Here is a 20095-nt window from a genome sequence, read left to right as displayed (position 1 = left end):
TGATATTTCGATTGTGGGCCTCTTAGACCAGGCCCCAAGACTGATCTCCCCAACTCTGGATGCTCAAACCTCAAGCCAGAGGGAAGGCCCTCTGAGGGCTCCGCCCTTTGTGAGCCCCACATTCGGACCTGGAATGCTGAGAGGGTGGGGCCTCAGGACAGGGTACTGGCCATTCCAGGTCCCTTAGGACAAGGGACGTGGAGGGAGGATCCAGGGCCTACGATGGAGCTCTACCTCAGCTCCTGCTCCAAGCCTGCTGGCGTTGCCGCCACCAAGACAGCCACCAGCAGCGTGGTTGAAGACATGAAGCAGTGTGGAGAAGTGAGTGAGGAGGCCTAGGTCCTTGTCCCCGGGTGGGCGGGGCAGCGAGAGCCACGGGCGGCCCGGTTCCTACCCATCTTGCTTCGGGCGCCCTCGTGCGGTGCAGTGTGTAGCGGGGTCCGCAACTGGCTGGTGACCTAAAGGTCTTCAGGGCTGTGTGGCAGGGTGGCTCCCTTCAACCCTGACTGTATGATCTTTGCTTCCTTTGGTTAAAGTAGGAGTAGATTGGCCTAAACTAAGCAAATAAAGTCTAAAAGGAAAGACAAAAGTCTCCCATTTTACCTGACAGGTCGTGCACAAAACCCACATTCCAGGCCTAGGAGCAGCTGAACTCCTGGATCTGCCTCTTGGGGTCAAGCTGCCTGTGATCCCAGGGAGCAATACCGTATACTACACCACGAAGTTAAGTGAGAAGGTAATTTCTGTCTTGACATCGGTTGTCTTTGCCCATTTCTTCTTGCTGTTCAAGTCAGACACTACATTATACAAACTCCATTAAGGGAATTCATATTAACATTCACAGCAAACAAATCAAACCCCACATCTAAACCAAGGTATTGTTTAGGACTCATGCCAAGCAACTTCATCTCGTAAGGCTTGCACAGAAACAGGCTAGAAAGTTTCAATTTTTAGTTCTCTCAATTTGTGGAAGCATACTAACTTTTCTTTATAATAACACTTAAGACATATCTAGTGAGATTTTATTTACCTATAAATAAGTGTGTTTGGTTAAACGATGGAAAATTATTGGTGCTGGCTGGCATTTAATGATGTTATGATTTTAACCAATAAAACTTGGACAAAGCTCTCATTACAGAAACTTCTTTATGATTTTGTTTTGAGAGAAATTCGATTTCATACACAAAAGTGAGGGGAAAATGGAATTGAAATGAGTTAACATGTTTAGGTGCTTTAGCCTCACATTAATGGAAGAAGGCTCTGACTCTCTTAGAGATTCCATGATATCCTCCAACCTTCCTATCCACTCTTTACTCCAACCCAGAACCTCAGTTTCCTCCAGCCGGGGTCTAATACACACACGTGACCACAGATACCACATTAATGCTTCTGTGCTTTCATTCACCTTGCTCCCAAACCTGGCATCCCCTCCTCTTCTCCTCAATCTGAATCTCAGCCATCTTTCAAGATTTCATTCTGAACTATCAGAGCCCCCAACGAGCTTATATTTTCTTAGAATTTGCATTGCCCTTGGCTTGTATACTTTTCCTCAACACTATAATTTTATAGTTATAATTTTATAACTTAAATCATACTGGGTTATAGTGTGTACTTCCCTCAAACCCTTTCTAGTTTTCAGTCCTCAATGCTACTCCCACCCTTGAACCTCTGCAGGCCTTGACTCAGGAACTAACACTGAAGGAGGTTCAGTACAATCCTTTTTTTTTTTTTTTTTTGCTTAATTATCACCTGAGATATTTTTCCATTTACATTTAGATGGAGTAGAAAGAAGGTAGGGAAGGAGAGAGAGAGACACACATTGATTGGTTGCCTGGAGCAGGACCCCAACTGGGGCCAGGATCAAACCTGCAACCCAAGTACCCTTAACTGGGAATCGAACCCAATACCCCTTGGTCTGAGGGCCGACGCTCTAACCATGGAGCCAAACCAGCCACGACATAGTATATTCTTTTTTAATAGTTTTAGTGATTAATATCATAAAAAATTCTACAAGGAAGAATTCTAAGTGACCCTCTTACCCTTCTACTCTCTATGACATCAGAAATGAGTAGGCCCCTTGGCATCTGATACTTGCTTAATAGACATGATTTTTTTTAAATGCTCACCTGAGGATATTTTTCCATTTATTTTCAGACAGAATGGGAGGGGGGGAGAGAGAGAGGGAAAGAGAAACATTGACGTGCAAGGGACACATTGACTGGTTGCCTCCTGCATGCCCCCAACCAGGGCTGGTGTCCGAACCACAACCAAGGTACGTGCCCTTGACCGGAGTCAAACCTATGACTCTTTGGTCTATGGGCCGATGCTCTAATCGCTGAGCCAAACCAGCCAGGGCTAAACATGATTTCTTTAAGCAAGTTTTGCTTCTGGAAAACATTTGTTTTTAAAAATAAATATTTTCTACTACAATAGAGCAAGCTAACTAAAAACATGCCTACGTCAAACAATTTAGCTGAGTCACATGCACACAAACTAGCTGTCCTAAAGTATGCTTAAAATCTATGTCACTCTTTTGTGTCTAAACTTAGCCCTGTCTTTCTTTTGTCTGCTTCTTCAGATATATTGTTTGGTGCATTACCATTTTCTATCAAATATTATTTTACATGTCAACTACTTTCTAAAAAGATGTCCTCTGGCCCTGGCTGGTTTGGCTCAGCGGTTAGGGCATCAGCCCGCAGAATAAAGATTCGTGGATTTGATTCCAGTGCAGGACACATACCTGAGTTGTGGTTGTGTGGGAGGCAACCAATCAATGTATCTCTCTCACATCAATGTTTCTCTCTCTCCCCTTCCCACTCTATCTGAAGATAAATGGAAAAATGTCTTCGGGTGAGGATTTAAAATAAATGAATAAATAAAAAGGTAGATTTTTCTCTCTATTCTTTGTTACATTTATTCCCCCAAAACTGTCTTCATTTAATTATAACGAGGAACCAAACTATTTCTTTGAAGACTGAGTTTGTGAGAACTTTCCTTTTCTTCCAGTAAAAGCTCCTTGATGGGATAATGCTTTATATTTATACTTTTAGTTTTGGGTTTTTGTTTTTGTTAAGGGAAACAAACCAATTATTTTAATTGACAACAGAAGGGTTACACTAGCCCAGCCAGTGTGGCTCAGTTGGTTGAGCGTCATCCCATGCACCAAAAGGTCACCAGTTTGATCACTGGTATGAGCACATACCTGGATTTTGGGTTCCATCCCCCAGTAGGGGGCATACAGGAGGCAGTCAATCTCTGTTTTGCTCTCACATCAATACATCGATGTTTCTATCTTTTTCTCCCTCTCCATTTGTCTATCTGAAATTTTCCTTTCTTTGCCTTCTCTGGAAGCACTGGAAGTTAAGGAAGTACTCATAATGACTTAGGACCCCGGAAGGAATTAAAGTCTGGTGGTAAGCAAGAGAACAGAAACTTTCCAAGGAAACTTTCAATGAAAAAGGAAACCTAGCATCTCATCAGGTTCCACCAATATGCCCTTTTGCCCACATATGAAGCATCCTACCACCTACCTTAAGGGAGTTCTCTGAGGATCCTACCCAACCAGGCTCCTTAGTGATCAGAATTTGACCGACATGGCTACTGCCAGACAGAACACAGAGGTCACAAATTGGCGCATGTAGACAGGTCAGGACTGTGGAGTCTTATCAATCGAATTGGATGCCTGCAAATGGAGCAGGTGTGCTGAGATCTGACATCTCCCACACATTCCAGTTGCCTGTCACTTGGGCCAGTTCCTGCTTTCACACTACTTTAGACTCAAAATTCTGTTTTCCTGGCCAAAAAAAAATATGAAGGGAAACAAAAATAATGTCAGGACATTAGGACAACGTCTACACCTACTTCTGTCCTCCCCTTTTTCTCTTTCACAGGTTCTCCCTTAACACATTAACAACATGCTGCTATTGAAAAATGGATTAGCCCTGGCCGGTTTGGCTCAGCGGTTAGAGCGTCGGCCTGCGGTCTGGAGAGACCCGGGTTCGGTTCCCGCTAAGGGCATGTACCTCGGTTGCAGTTTGTCCCCGGCCCTGGTTGGTCGTGCGGGTGGCAGCCACTCAATGTGTCCCTTTCACATCGATGTTTCCCTCTCTCTCTCTTCCTCTCTCTCCCTCCCACTCTGTCTGTACAAAAAATGGAAAAATGTCCTGGGATGAGGATTAAAAAAAAAAAAAAGAAAAGAAAAAAGAAAAATGGATTAAGAACTTACACACACACACACACACACACACACACACACACACCACTTTGGTAATGTTTTAATTTACAAATGAGATTCAATAACTGAGCTGTTTATTTCCTCTAAATTCGCAGATATAGAAACATGACTCTTAGTTGATATTTTTCTTCATTTACATGCTAATGGCTATTGCACAAGGTTGCAGCTGATCTTTCATTTGGAGAAATCTGAATTCCTATCAATATCCTTTATAAACTGGCTCATCAATATATTGACCTTTATAATTCAGATCTTGAATTCTTTTCTGACAGTAGCACTCAGAAATTGTTGGGTTTCTTCCATTTTCCATTTTCAGATGATTGAGATATGACAGTCATAATTAATATTATGTCTTTATACTTTGAATGCAGTGTCTTGACCTGGAAGAGGGAGGAGGGAAATGAAGAAACTTAGCATTAGCTTTATACATAAAAACAAAATTTATCCCATTCTCTTTCTTTTCCCCTCTTCCTTTCTTCTCTGGCTCAGGACCAGGGACTGATGGAGATCAGTGGAGGAATTGAGTGAGGGTGGGTTTTTAGAATAATTCAGGTCCGTGGGGGGAAAAGAATAAGCAGTTAGCATTACTTACACTATGTCTTTCTGTTGCTGGTTTTCCCCACTTCAAATTCTTCTTGCATGCTTTATTTTTAATGAACATTCTAGACATTTTAATAGGTTGATAATTAAAAATAAAATTCATTAATTTTACATTTGTCATCTTTTTAAATCTGTTTTACAGCTTTTTCAACCTTCTTATGGTTTTAACCTGACTGATCCTTATTGTCGACTTTTGGAAAACCAATATAAAAGTCTTCATGATCCACATTTAAAAGAATACTATTCACGCAAATATATCCTGAAGAAATTAAAGAAAGATGGCTACATCACCAGTGATAATAAAGTGGGTTGAAAAGTACTTTTTTAAATCATTGACAACTTCTAAGACTTGATATAAGCTTGCTTCTATACCTCACTACTATGGTGGGGTTTGAACTTTAACTTGGTCATGAGAGATACTGAGAAATTCTATAAATTAGTATTTTGGGTTAAGGGAAATCATACTACTACTAAATGATACTACTTCTTCCACCTTTTTAAATCTGAAATATCAAAAGATGATTACCAAATAAGTTGAGGATATAAAGATAATTTCCCAACTGTAACATAGTTCTCTTTCTCTGTCTCCAATGGTTCTGTATGCTTGTCAAGGATTATTTCTTATGAAATTTTTAAAAACTTGAGACAGAATAGGAACACAGCAAAATTAGCCTGCTGGAATGTTGACAGAACATAAGAGTAGTCTTATATTCTAATTTGTATTAAACATTATCATTACATTAGTATTGTATCTTAATAACTCCAACTATCTATATTAAATTTATGTCGTATTGTAAAAAGTAATGACATTTGGATAGGAACTTCCTGCTGTTAAACAATTGTACAGAGATACTGTTTACAAAATTATTAGCACTTTATTACTCTTGATAAAAAAATGTTATCAAGTTGTATATTATTACTGTTTTTCCTCCTGAAAGTGATTGGTATGATTTTTAAATGTTTATATTTATATTTTTTGTTATTGTTTTGTTTTTTAGGTTGTATGTGACTTGAGAGAATTTAATACATACAGGCAATATCTTACCAATTTGAAATTAGACTATGAAAGAAACTACATAAGAGTACAAGTAAGTTAAATACTTAAATTTGGTTTCTCACATAGTATTTAAAGAAAGGTTACTGGTATAAAAAGTATCTTCTTATAATATTTTTACCTTTAATTTTGCAAGAATAATTAAATATTTTTTCCAAATGAAAATTGAGAGCTGGAATAAATAATAACTTGGGGTTGCTTTATTGGGCCAAGAAAGGAAAAGGAACCAGGTCATCTATTAATGTCAGTAGTAGCTGGCATCATTTAGTAATTAAATTGCTACTCCAGTGTGTGCCTTCTATCTAAGTTGAGGCCAATAGGAAGAGTATTGTGGCAGCAAGATTCTTAGGCTGGAACACATAAAAGCTTGAGTAACAGGAGAGGGGAAATGTGAATAATTATAATGGCCTTCGGGTGACTCAAAGAACATGTGCCCTTTGTTTGTATTCACACACATGCAGCTGTGTTCATCCAGCAAAAATTATTTTAAAGGTAAAGTGGAATGATTGGGTGTAGAGTGAGTGCGTATAAAGAGTAACTTCCTTTCAAGTTTATTTTAATTTTTTAAAAAAATAGTTTCATTGATTTTTGAGAGAGAAAGAGAGAGAGAGAGAGAAACATTGATGTGTGAGTGCAACATGGATCAGCTGCCTCCTGCATGCACCCCACTGGGGATCAAGCCTGCAACCTTGGCATGTGTCCTAACCCAGAATTGAACCAGCAACCTCTCAGTCCATGGGAGAACGCCCAACCAACTGAGCCACACCAGCCAGGCTCCTTTTAATTTTTTGACTCAAAGTTAGTGCGTGTGTGTTTGTCATGCACACACATGTCCATGAGTGAATTCAGATTTTAGGATTAAGAGGGTTGGATAAAAATTAGAAAGGTATGTGTATGTGTACTTTTAGAAATGTATGTTCTAAGGTTGAGAGAGTGGTATAGAAATGAGAATAGCTACCTATACTTTTAAGTGGTCTATATTTTCCGCCATTTCCTCATCTCTGTCTAGATGTTCTCCTGCCCTTTTTCCTTATTTTCATTTAATTTTTTCAGAATGGATGGAAATGTATGATGAGATATTTATCTTTCATTTTCAGAGAGAGAAATTTTTACTTTGGTTCAGTTACCCAGGTCTGTAATAGATTCAAAATAAATTTAAATGCAGTTAAACAGAATTAGTTATTTAGAAAGTACTAGAATTTTTACTAAACACTAAATATAAAAAGGCATATCAAAGGACAGTTTTGTTCTGTAAACTTTAAAAACATTTAATATATATATACATACATATGGATATACGCATATATATGATATACACATTTTTTAATAGAAAATGCTTGCAAATCAAGTAAATAAACTACAAGAAAACAATTCTGATGCTGCACGGTTGCACAACTGGTTGTTACGGGAGGATGACCAATCTTTTAAGGACCAGGAGCGATTACTCGGGCACAGGTGAGATTGAAGTTAATGTATATTTTATGTATACACTGTGGACTCAAATAAGTTGGAAAAATACTAGAAAGAATGGCAGTTAGGATTTTTTAACATACTAAACACCTTTTAACTCCACTACTGCCCTCAGTATGGAGAGGAAGGGAGACCAAGTGGTACAGAAATGGAGGACTTTGATGCCAAGGGGAGGAAGAGCAGTTTCTACCAGAAGATGACAGGGTTTCTAGGAGTCCTAGAGGTAATCCAAACTGATAAGTAAAGAATGAATCAGATCCAAAATCGTTCCTGTAGTGAAATGGAGGAAAAGAATCTTTCAGCACATGCCTCTAGCAGTAGCTTTGTATGATTCATCTTTAAGGGCTGACAGCATTAAATTTGAGGGAGGGAGTGCAAAGTCAAAAGTGAAGTTTCATTAAATTCTATCTAATGCACCGTCCCTAGAAGCAAATGTGTAAGCTTTTCAGATGTTACCTACTCAGTTCAACCATTACCATTCTGGGGTCAAGCCCACATCTTAGGAAGTGAGGGATATTACAGTTTTCTCCTCCTCTCTTTCCTCCTTCATTAAGGTGAGGGATCGGGCTGCACAGCCTGACATTCATGTTCCATGGGTTCAACCTCTGGTAGTTCCACACGCATATTGACACACCAGAGACCCAGGAAGATTTGTTCAAGGCTTTGTAAGTCACAGGCAACCCAGGATACATCTTTTTCTTAGGAAATTCAAATTTGTGGGTTTTTTTTCTGGATTGGAAATCAATTTTCACTATTTCAGCCTCTTTTGCAAACTCATACCCCTAAACCCACTGAGTTATGAATAATTACTGCACAAAATATTATTATTGAATCTGCTCCATTCATTGTCTTAGCCATAAAAACAGATAGTGGTATGGTAGGGAGACCTGGATAACAAAATACAGTGAGAGCTGGTGTACAAGTCCATGAACAGAACTGATAGGAAAACTGTAAATTTCCTATAGTTTAAGAAATAAAAAGTAAGGAAGGAGGTAGTTTGGGCATATCAAAGCAGCTAATGCAACAAGGGAGACACTCAATTCACCCTCACTTGCATTTGCACTTTAATTTAGATATCTGGATATGATAAGTAAGGAATTAGAACAACGTGAACGCGCAGCGGAAGAGCAGCGCCTACTCTGGATGGACAGAGAAGAAAGACGACAGCGAGAACAAACAAGAAGAAAACTTTGTCTTCGTAGAAAAATGGAAGAGGTGAGAAGATACATTTAAAAGTCATTTCTGGTCTAAATAATTTACCCACATTAATCTTTCTTCATGGCTCGAACATACAAGTTGTTACATTAAATAATGATGCTAACAGCACAAACTATATATATATATGAGCCAATATCTGCTTTTTTTTTTCTTGTTGATTTTAGAGAGAGAATAAGGGAGAGGGGGAGACAGAAACATCGATTCGATGGGAGAGAACATCAATTGGCCACCTCCTGCATACCCCCCACTGGGGATTGGGCCCAAAATCTGGGCGTGTGCCCTGACCAGGAATCAAACCAGCAACCTCTTGGTGCATGGGTCGATGCTCACCCACTGAGCCACACTGGCTAAGCTAATATCTGCTCTTAAAGAGATGACTGTGAAAGTTACTAGACACTATTTAACTACCCTATAGCCCTCAGTGTGAAAAGGATAGTTGTTTAAAATTTAGCTTTAGTAAAAAATAACCATAACCAAAATAACCATGCCTGCATTCCTAATGGGAGTGCAGGAAGGAAAGAAGTCCATTCGAAACCCAATGTATGACTTGCATTATACTTGACCTGATTTTGTTAGGCTCTTGGCTTGTTCCAATTTGCTTGTTGGTGGACACAATGCAAAGGTTTATTGTAAACACTAATTACAGTAACGTGCTCTCTAGGAATGGAAGACAAAAGAGATGTTACTTCTAACAAAGATTGGAGAAGATGTTAAAAGAGAAGCTAGGATAGAGAAACACCGGCATAGAAACAAAGAAGAGAATGACAGAAAGGTAGATTTAACTTGAACCTCTAATTTGCTGTAATTTGGACTGTTAAAGGAGAAACGTTTCCTAGTTTTGATTTTTGAAAGTACACTATATAAAATAAAAATGGGTCAGTTTTCCCAAATGATATGCATTATACAAAACTGAAAGTTATGAAATTTTTACTATATTTTGACCATGTAGTATTCTGACTATAATACAAAAAGTACTTCCCTATTATTTGATGTAACTACTTTTGACTCTCACACCATAAACTATACTTGTAATTCCTATAGAAAACAAAAATGATATAACTGACTTTTTCTTACAATCAGTATTTATTGGGAAAAGTTCTCAACTTTTACCCACCAGTTAATTCTCTTTCTTTTTATATTTTTTCAAATGACTTTATTATTTTTTTAATTTATTTATTTTTGTTACAGATGTTTCTCCTTTTCCCTCCATTGATTCCACCTTCCCCCTCCCTCCCCACCATGTCCCCAGTTTTGTTGTCCATGTCCATTGTTCATGCAGACATGCATACAAGTTCTGTGGTTTATCTCTCCCCCACCACACCCTCTTCTGGGGATTGTCAGTCTGTACCTCACTTCCACGTCTCTGGGACTACCCCATTCCTCAGACTGTTATGTTCATTATATTCCACAAATAAGTTAGATCATATGATACTTGTCTTTCTCTGTTTGGCTTGTTTCGCTTAGGAAGATACTTTCCAGGTCCCTCCATGTCATCTCAAAGGATGAGAGATGTTTCTTTCTTACAGCTGCATAGTACTCCATTGTGTATATGTACCACTGCTTTTTTATCCATTCATCTACTGATGGACATTAGGGCTGTATCCAGATCTTAGGTATTGTAAATAGTGCTGCTACAAACATAGGGGAACATATATTCTTTCTGATTGGTGTTTCAGGCTTCTTAGAGTATCTAGAAGTGGGATCACTGGGTCAAATGGCAATTCAACTTTTTTTAATTTTTTGAGGTAACATCATATTGTTTTCCATAGTGGCTGCACCAGTCTGCATTCCCACCAGCAGTGTACTACAGTCACCTTTTCTCCACACTCTCACCAACACTTGTTGTTTGATGATTTGTTGATGGCGGCCATTCTGACAGGTGTGAGGTGATACCTCATTGTTGTTTTAATTTGTATCTCTCTGATGATTAGTGATGTTGAGCATTTCTTCATATGTCTCTTAACCATTTGTATGTCCTATTTGGAGAGGTGTCTATTTAGTTCCTCTGCCTATTTTTTAATTGGGTTCTTTGTCTTCCTTTTGTTGAGTTGTATGAGCACTCTATATATATATTGGAAATTAACCCCTTATCTGATATATCATTGGCAATTATGCTCTCCTGTACAGTGGGTTGCCTTTCCATTTTGATGATTGTATCTTTTGCTGTGCAGAAGCTTTTGAGTGTGATGTAGTCCCATGTGTTCATTTTCTTCCTTGTTTCTGTTGCCTTAGGTGATGTATCAGTGAAAATTCTGCTGTGTATGATGTCTGAAATTTTGTTGCCTACATTTTGTTCTAGGATTTTTATGAATTCATGAGTCACATTTAAGTCTTTTATCCATTTTGAGTTTATTCTTGTGTATGGTGTAAGTTGATGGTCTAATTTCATTTTTTTGCATGTACCTGTCCAATTTTCCCAACACCATTTATTAAAGAGGCTGTCTTTACTTAACTGTATGCTCTTGCCACCTTTGTCAAATATTAATTGAGCATATTGCCTTGGGTCCATTTCTGGGTTCTCTGTTCTGTTCCACTGGTCTATATCCCTGTTCTTGTACCAATATCAGGCTGTTTTGATTACAGTGGCTTTGTAGTATAACCTGAAATCTGGTAATGTGATCCCTCCAACTTTGTTCTTCTTTTTCAAGATTGCTGTGACTATTCGAGGTCTTTTTTGGTTCCAGATGAACTTTTGAAGTATTTGTTCTAGTTCTGTGAAGAATGTCATTGGTATTTTTATGGGGATTGCATTGAATCTATAGACTGCTTTGGGTAGTATGGAAACTTTAATGATGTTAATTCATCCAAACCATGAACAAGGTATGTGCTTCCACTTTTTTATATCTTCCTCTATTTCTTTATTCAGTGACCTGTAGTTTTCTGTGAATAGGTCCTTTATTTCTTTGGTTAAGTTTATTCCTAGGTATTTTAAATTTTTTAGAGACGATGGTAAAAGGGATTGTTTTTTTAGTTTCTCTTTCTGTGAGTTCATCAATGGTGTATAAGAATGCTATTGATTTCTTGACATTAATTTTGTATCCTGTTACTTTGCCAAATTCATTTATTAAATCTAGTAAATTTTTGATGGAGTGTTTGGGGATTTCTATGTATACTATCATGTCATCTGCAAATAATGACAGTTTAAATTCCTCTTTTCCAATTTGGATCCCTTTTATTTTTTTCTTCCTGCCTGATTGCTGTGGCTAAGACTTCCAGTACTATGTTAAATAAGAGTAGCAAAAGTGTGCATCCTTGTCTTGTTCCTGTTCTTAAGAGAAATGCTTTTAATTTTTGCCCATTGAGTATGACGTTGGCTGTAGGTCTTTCATATATGGCCTTATTATGTTGAGATATGATACCTCTATTCCCAGATTGCTGAGCATTTTTATCAGAAATGGGTGCTCGATTTTGTCTAATGCTTTTTCCACATCTATTGATATGATCATGTGATTTTTATCTTTCATTTTGTTTATGTGGTGTATCACTTTATTGATTGGTGAATATTGTACCAGGCTTGCTTCCCTGGGATGAATCCCACTTTGTCATGGTGAATAATTTTTTTGACATATTGCTGGATTCGATTTGTTAGTATTTTGTTCAGGATTTTGTCATCTATGTCCATTAGGGACATTGGTCTGTAGTTTTCTATCTTTGTAGTGTCTTTTTATGGTTTTGAAATTAGAATTATTCTGGCCTCATAAAACGAGTTTGGAAGTCTTCCTTCTTCTTGAATTTTTTGAAATAGTTTGAGGAGAATGGGTGTTAGTTCTTCTTTAAATGTTCGGTAAAACTCCTCCATGAAGCTGTCCAGGCCTGGGCTTTTGTTTGCTGAAAGTGTCTTGATTACATCCTCAATTTCGTTTGTTGTTATTGTCTGTCCAAGTTTTCTATCTCTTCCCAGTTCAGTTTTGGGAGACTATGTGTTTCTAGAAATTCCTCCATTTCAGTTAGACTGTTGAATTTGTTGCCGTATAATTTTTCATAATATTTGTTAATGATCTTTTGTATTTCTGCAGTTTCAGTTATTATTTCTCCTTTCATTTCTGATTTTGTGTATTTGGGTTCTCTCTGTTTCTTGGTGATTCTAGCTAAGGGTCCATCAATCTTCTTAATCTTTTCAAAGATCCAGTTCTTTGTTTCATTGATCCTTTGAATTTTTTTTTTGCTCTCCATGTCATTTATTTCTGCTCTGATCTTTACTATTTCCTTCCTTCTACTTGCTCTGGGGTTTTCTTTTTGTTTGCTTTCTAGTTCCTTAAGTTGTGAGGTCAGATAGTCTATTAGAAATTTTTCTTGCTTCTTGAGGTAGGCCTGTAGTGCTATGAACTTCCCTCTGAGAACTCCCTTCGCGGCATCCCATAGATTTTTGTGTTGTTGTGTGTTCATTTTCATTGGTTTCCAGGAAGTTTTCAATTTCTTCCTTGATCTCTATGGTAACCCATTCATTGTTCAATAACATGCTATTTAGCCTCCATGTCTTCACATGTCTTTGCATGTTCTAATTGCAATTGATTTCTAGTTTTATGCCATTGTGATCTGAGAAGATGCTTGATATGATTTCAATCTTCTTGAACTTGTAGAGACTTAGTTTGTGCCCTAACATGTGGTCTATCTTTGAGAAGGTCCCATATGCACTTGAGAAGAATGTGAATTCTGCAGTTTTGGGGTGTAATTCTCTGTAGATATCTATGAAATCCATTTGATCTAGTGCTTCATTTAGAGTCTTTGTTTACTTGTTAATTTTTCATCTAAAAGATCTATTCAGTGATGCAGCAGGGTATTGAAGTCCCTTGCTATGGTTGTACTGTTGTTGATTTCTCCTTTGAAGTCCTCCAGAAGATTTTTAATATATGTTGGTGCTCCTATATTGGGTGCATATATGTTTACCTAGGTTATATCTTCCTGTTGGATAGATCCTTTCAATATTATGTAGTGGCCTTCTTTGTCTCTAGTTATGGCCTCAGATATGAGTACTGCTACCCAGCTTTTTTTGCTTTCCATTTGCTTGAAAGATTTTTTCCCATCCCTTCACTTTCAACCTAGGTGAGTCTTTTGTTGTGAGGTGGGTCTCTTGTAAACAAGATACATGTGAGTCATGCTTTCTCATCCAGTCAGCTACTCTGTGTCTTTTCATCAGAGCATTCAAACCATTCAGATTTAAGGTGATAATTGATATGTACTTATTTATTGCCATTTTTGTTTAGTGTGGTTATATTTTTCTTCCCATATTTTCTACTAATTAGAGCAGTACTTTTAGCATATCTTGCAGTGCTGGTTTGGTGTTAACATATTACCTTAGCCTTTCTTTGTCTGGGAAGCTCTTTATTTGACCTTCTATTTTGAATGATAACCTTGCTGGATAGAGTAGTCTTGGATTCAGATCCTTGTTTTTCATGACTTTGATTACTTCATGCCACTCCCTTCTGGCCTGTAGTGTTTCTGTTGAGAAGTCAGCTGAGAGCCTTATGGGGTTTTCTTTGTAGGTAACCTGTTGCTTATCTCTTGCTGTCTTTAGGATTCTCTCTTTCTCTTTAATTTTTTTGGCATTTTAATTACTATGTGTCTTGGTGTGGGCCTGTTCAGGTTCTTCTTACTTGGGGCTCTCTGTGCTTCTTAAACTTGAATGCCTTCTTCCTTCACCAAGTTAGGAAAGTATTCTGTCACTATTTCTTCAAATATATTATCTAACCCTTGCCCATTTTCTTCCTCTTCACGGACTCCTATGATGTGAATGTTATTATGTTTCCAGATGCCCACAGTTCTCTTAAGCTGTCTTCCTGTTTTTTCCTTTTGGTTTTCTGATTGGTTGATTTTTTCTAATTTACTGATGTGGTCCTCAGCTTCCTCTACTCCATTGGTTAGTCCTTCCAATGTGTTCCTAATTTCTGCTATGCCATTCTTCATTTCCACCTGGTTGATTTTCAATGTTTCTATATCTTTACTCATGGTGCTGATGTCCTTACTCATGCTATTGAGCTTCCTCAAGACCATGGCTCTGAACTTTACCTCTGGTAGTTTGCTTAGCTTAATTTCATTTATCTCATATTCAATAGAGTTCTCTTGTTCTTTCATTTGGGATTTTTTTCTTTGTTTCACCATTTTGGCTATCTCAGTGGGTTTTGCAACCTGCCAAATTTTCCCTGTGGGTGTTGGTGTTCTGCTTTTTGTGGCTCCCTCCACTGTGTTTGGATGAGCCTGGGTGGGCCCACACTAAACACCACTGTCAAGTCTTACTTTCCTGGTTGGATTTGCAAACCCAGGAAAGGTTCAGTTATCCTCTAGCTTTTTCCTGGAGTCTAGTAGTCTCAGTTACTCAGTGCCTTGAAATGTAGCCTTGGTGTTCTGCATAAGAGGATTTCCAGAGAGTGGGATAGATGCTGGTTTTTAATGAGCCTCAATTTGCATTTCTTTGCCTCACCTGGTAAAAGCTGAAACCCAGACGGTGGGGGCAGGGGAGGACTGCAGCTTTTCCCCACAGCTCTGGGAAGGAGCACACTAGCTACCGTCCTTTGTGTTCACAACTCAGCAAAAACTCCAAGTGCCCTCAAATTCCAGTTGTCCCCACAGAGTTCCAGCCCAGTCTGCCCTCCCTCTGCCGTAGCCCCTAAGTGAATGGCTGTGGCTATTTTAGCGCTCTGTCCAGGCTCTCTATGCTGTGGAAATGGCTTGGTCTTTATTCCCCAGGGTGCTGCTCACAGCTAAGACTGCTGCTGTCTGTGGGCTTCCAGCCTGCCACCTTCTCTTGCCTCTGCAGAGCCTACTAGTGTCCCTGGTTATATGGTCCTGTCTTGTTGCTTTTCTGTTGCTTTTTTCTGAGGATTTGTCTTTATTTTAGTTGTAATTCCCATTTGGTTCTGGGAGATTGTCTGTATAGCTTCTATTCACTCTGTCTCCATTTTCATATACTCTATGCCTATCTTGTACACTGCTGGTTCCACAGGCCTTTCTGGTGCCCCACACCCTGCAAGTCCCACGGGTAACTGGATGGCACAGTCCCTTTGGGGACCCGGCTCTATGCCTATGTTATGGACTGCTGGGTTGACAGGCCTCTCTGGTGGTTCTGCACCCCGCAGGTCCCATGGGTAACTAGATGGCACAGTCCCTGCTGGGTCGCACAGTCCTCTCTGGTGGCCCTGTACTCTGCAGTTCCCTCAGGCGGGCATTTGGATCACCAGTCTCTCTAGGGCTCAGGCTTCCCACTGCTCTTGTGGGCTACTGGACAACACAGCCTCTCTGGAGCCCCAGTTCCTACAACTAGCAGCTGGGGAGTGCTACTGCCCCCGTGGGGCTCAACTCCTGCTCAACTTTTGCTGTAGTTTTAGGGGATGGGTCTTAGCTGCTGGTCTCTGCTTCTGTTGCCTGGGGATGGATGTCTGTCCCCCAGCCTCTGTTGCTGGGGGTATATCTGGACTCTGATAGGGGTGCTACTATTGGGGATGGTACTGGGCACAGGGCTGTCTGAGGCTTCCGAGATCAGCACCTTGGGAGCTCCACTACTGTGCACCAGTTTGTGTTGACACAGTGTCCACTGGTCCAATGGTGCCAGGTGCGCTGGTGGGCTCAGGTTGCTGGGCCCTAGCTGCTCCCACTGCCTCCTCCCAGGGAAGACCTGGGATCTTCCAAAATGGTGGGACCTCCATGCAGCGCATGGAGAAGCACCCTGAAGGGCCGCTTACCGAGGTAGCTGGCTGCTCCGTCCACAGCACAGGAACTTTCTGCTCTGTGGCTCTCCACTGCTGGGGTTTGGTCATCCACCTTCAAGTCCACCCACACTCTCTCATACACTTGCTCACTCTCTCACACACTCACCCTCCCTCCGGTCCTACCTGCGGCCATCTCCAGTGCATTTCATTTTAAATAATATATAATATTTTAAGATATAGAGTTTAAATCTGTTTTTTAAAAAAAGATAAATCATTTGTTAATCTCAGCACCACTCTATTAACTTACCAGTACACACACACACACACACACACACAGGCACATATACACTTGCATAATATTTCTATGAATGTTTTTGTATTCTAATAAATAAATTCATGTTATATCTCATAGGCTGTTCTATAGATTGTTTTTTATTATTTTATTTAAAAAAAATTTTTTATTGATTTTTAGAGAGAGGAATGGAGAGGGAGAGAGAGATAGAAACATTGATTAAAGAGAAAGAACATTGATTGGCTGCCTCCTGCATGCCCCCCACTGGGGATCAGGCCCACAACCTGGGCATGTGCCCTGACTGGGAATTGAACGGGTAACCTCCTAGTGCAAGGGTTGATGTTCAACCACTGAGCCACACCAGCCGGGCTAGATTGTTTTTTTTAATTAACACTGACAACTTGCCATATCAATAAATGTTGGTCTAAATTGTAAATAATTGTAAATAATCATCTTAAGTAGCTTATTTTAAGATGTACATAATTTGGTTACATTGATATATACTGCTATATCACAATTTTTTTAATATTGGAAATTCAAATATGTATGATAATCTTTTAAACTACTTTTGTCACATGTATCTTTTAGTATTATCCAAAACTCACTACTCAGATGGCAAGTTTCAATTTTTTGTTCCAAGCTTATTGCAAATTTTTTATTTTTAATTTTTTGTTTATCCTCACCTGAAGATATTTTTCCATTGATTTTTAGAGAGAGTAGAAGGGAAGGAGGAAGTGAGGGAGTCACTGGGGGTAGAGAGAGAGAAAAACAATCAATGTGAGAAAGACACATCCACTAGTTGCCTTCGCATGCACCTGGACTGGGGCCAGGATCGAACCTGTAACCCAAGTTCATGCCCTTGACTGAAAATCGAACCCATGACCCTTCTTGTGTGGGCCAACACCCTAACCACTAAGCCACACCATCCAGGGCCAGCTTATTCCAATTCAGTGGAATTATTATTTTCTGATATGCAATTTTTTACCACTTTTTTAAAGTGGGAGTTCTCTCCAAGTTGGTCAATTTTTCCCCTTTGATTCTAGATATCTCTGAAAATATCTTGGTTTTTAGAGAGCAATAGAATGCCTCAGGTTTCCCTTAATTTTTCCCTGGTGCCAATTTCTGTTCAGTGAGTCCTGGCTAATTTTAGTGGCATAAATTCTGGCATGGGGAGTAACCATTAGACGTGACCACTACTGGTAGGAATGGTAACACCACAGGATGCTTAAAGTATGTTAATGGCAGAGCTATTTGAAGTATGGAGATTTCCAATGTAGTTATTCTAAATTGTCTTTTTTAAATCATGTTTTAGTAGAAGAGGTTTTCAATTCATTTGTGTGTGGTTAATCAATATTTCTATATCTTTGCTTTCAAATTTGACCTTATGTATATTTTTGCTCCAAATAATAGGCTTAAACTAGAGTTAAAAATCTTTAAAAGATTTTGCCTCTGCAACTTGGTCGAAAATAAATTGCACCAGTCCAATTTTGAACTATTTTGATCTTTGACTTAATTGTCTAATTTATTGTCTTATTATATTTTTTAAAAAATTTATCTTTATTGTTGAAACTCTTACAGATGTCCTTCCTTTTTTCCCCCATTGACACCTTCCTCCATACTCCTTCCCCACCCCCACCTTCGCCGCATGGCACATATACATAACCAATGATTACTGTATTTTTAATAATTGTTAAATAAGTACTATTAGCCTTTCTATTATATTCTCCACTTTTAAACTTTTTGTGGCTAAACTAAGGCCTTTAACATATCCATATAAGTTTTAGAATCAGCTTGTCAATTTCTACAAAGTAATCTTACTGAGATTTTGATTTGAATTGTTTTGAGTTAATAGATCAGTGTGGAATCAGTTGCTCTCTTAATAATACTGACTTTTCTAATTCATGAACCAACTATGTCTCTCCATTTATTTAGGTATCCTTAACTTTTCTGATCAATGTTATGAGTTTGCAGTATACAAGTCTTACATATTTTTGATAGATCCACCCTTAAGTATTTTATAATTTTTGCTACTATAATTTTTTTTCAAATTAGAGGTTAGTATATGGAAAAGCAATTTTATATTCATCTTGTATTCTGCTTTATTTAAAATCATTTATTAGTTCTAGTAGGTTGTTTTTTTCCAGATGCCAACTGATATTCTACACAAGTGATCATATTGTCTGAAAATAAAGGTAGTTTCATTTCTTCTCTTCAAATTCTCTTCTCTTTGTATTTCTTCTCTTGCCTGACTGCATAGACTAAAACCTCAGAATAATGTTGAATAGAAGCAGTGAGGACAAACATTATTGTCAAATACTTATTTTTCCCCTCTTTCCTCTCTACAGACTTATCAGGCCTCTTGATAATATCCCATGTCTCACTGATACTCTTTTCATTGTGACTTTTTTCTCACAGTCTTTTCCTTTTGGATAGTTTCTGTTCCTCAACAGACATTAATTAAGCTCTTGTTCTGAATTGTCTACTATGGCGTTAATGTGTCCATTGTATTACTGTCTCACGCATTTAAAAAACTGATTTTGATCCTTTTTATATCTTTCATGTCTCTTTGCCTTGTGAATATGTGGGATGCAATTATGTTATCATTGTTAATGTTCTTTTCTTTAATTCTAACATTTATGTCATTTCTGGGTCAGTTATGATTGATTTACTCACTTGAGGGGTCATATTTCTCTGCTTCTTTAAATGCTTAGTAGTATTTGATTGGATGCCAGATATCATGAATTTTACTTTTTGGGTGTTAAGTATTTTTATATTTTTATAAATAATTTTAGCTTTTCCTTAGATGTAGATAATTTATTTAGAATCAGTTTGATTGTTATAGGTTTGGCTTTTTAATGTTTGTTAGGTAGAGCCAGAACCATGTTTAACCTGGGACGAGTTATTCCCCACTGTTGAGGCAGGACCCACTTTAGTACTCTACCCAGTGCACTGTGAATAAATGTTCCCAGAGTAGCTGGTGGGAATAGACAAGATAGGTAGGTGAGGAGTGCTATTCTAATACTTTCGGATGGTCCTTTCTGTGGCCTTGGGTAGTTTTGTTCACATGCATGTACTGATCCATTTTCTGCTGAATATGCTAGGGAACCACCTGAGGAGCTCTGGGGTTATTACTCTGTGCAATTACATCCTTCCTGGTACATCCAGGATCAATACTAATCAAGAGATTCACAAAGGGAAGTCACAGTTCATGTATTAATATTATTTTTACCTATGGTAGACCTGAAAAACTTTGTGGTTAACTCACTAAGAAACCCTCCAATTGAAGGTGATTTAGAAATTCCCTCAGCTTTTTTACTCACTCGCCTACTGATGGACACTTGGGCTAATGAAATGGCTGTGGTACATTTACACAATGGAATACTACTCTGCTGTAAAAAGGAGGAAATCTTACCCTTTGTGACAGCATAAATGGACCTAGAAAGCATTATACTAAGTAATATAAGACAGCCAGAGAAAGACAAGTACCCTATGATCTCACTTGTATGTGGAATTTGATAAGCAAACTGAACCACCAAGCAAAATAGAGATAGACTCTTAGATAGAGAGCAGGAAGACAGTCTGGT

General features: G+C 38.5%; 1 protein-coding gene across 1 annotated transcript in view; it reads left to right on the top strand.

The window, feature by feature from the left end:
* The first annotated feature begins 222 nt into the window (after nt 1-222).
* The window catches only part of LOC118625027 (fibrous sheath-interacting protein 2-like), an 85455-nt gene continuing 65582 nt past the window's right edge, over nt 223-20095 (top strand). Inside the window, 7 exon segments of the mRNA XM_036253344.1 lie at nt 223-321; nt 611-736; nt 4977-5138; nt 5833-5922; nt 7219-7343; nt 8432-8573; nt 9238-9348. Of these exon segments, the coding sequence (XP_036109237.1) occupies nt 223-321; nt 611-736; nt 4977-5138; nt 5833-5922; nt 7219-7343; nt 8432-8573; nt 9238-9348 (855 nt within the window).

This window comes from Molossus molossus, unplaced genomic scaffold (assembly GCF_014108415.1).
Source record: "Molossus molossus isolate mMolMol1 unplaced genomic scaffold, mMolMol1.p scaffold_m16_p_11, whole genome shotgun sequence".
Classification (NCBI taxonomy): Eukaryota; Metazoa; Chordata; class Mammalia; order Chiroptera; family Molossidae; genus Molossus; species Molossus molossus.
This window is presented reverse-complemented; position numbering and strand designations above follow the sequence as displayed.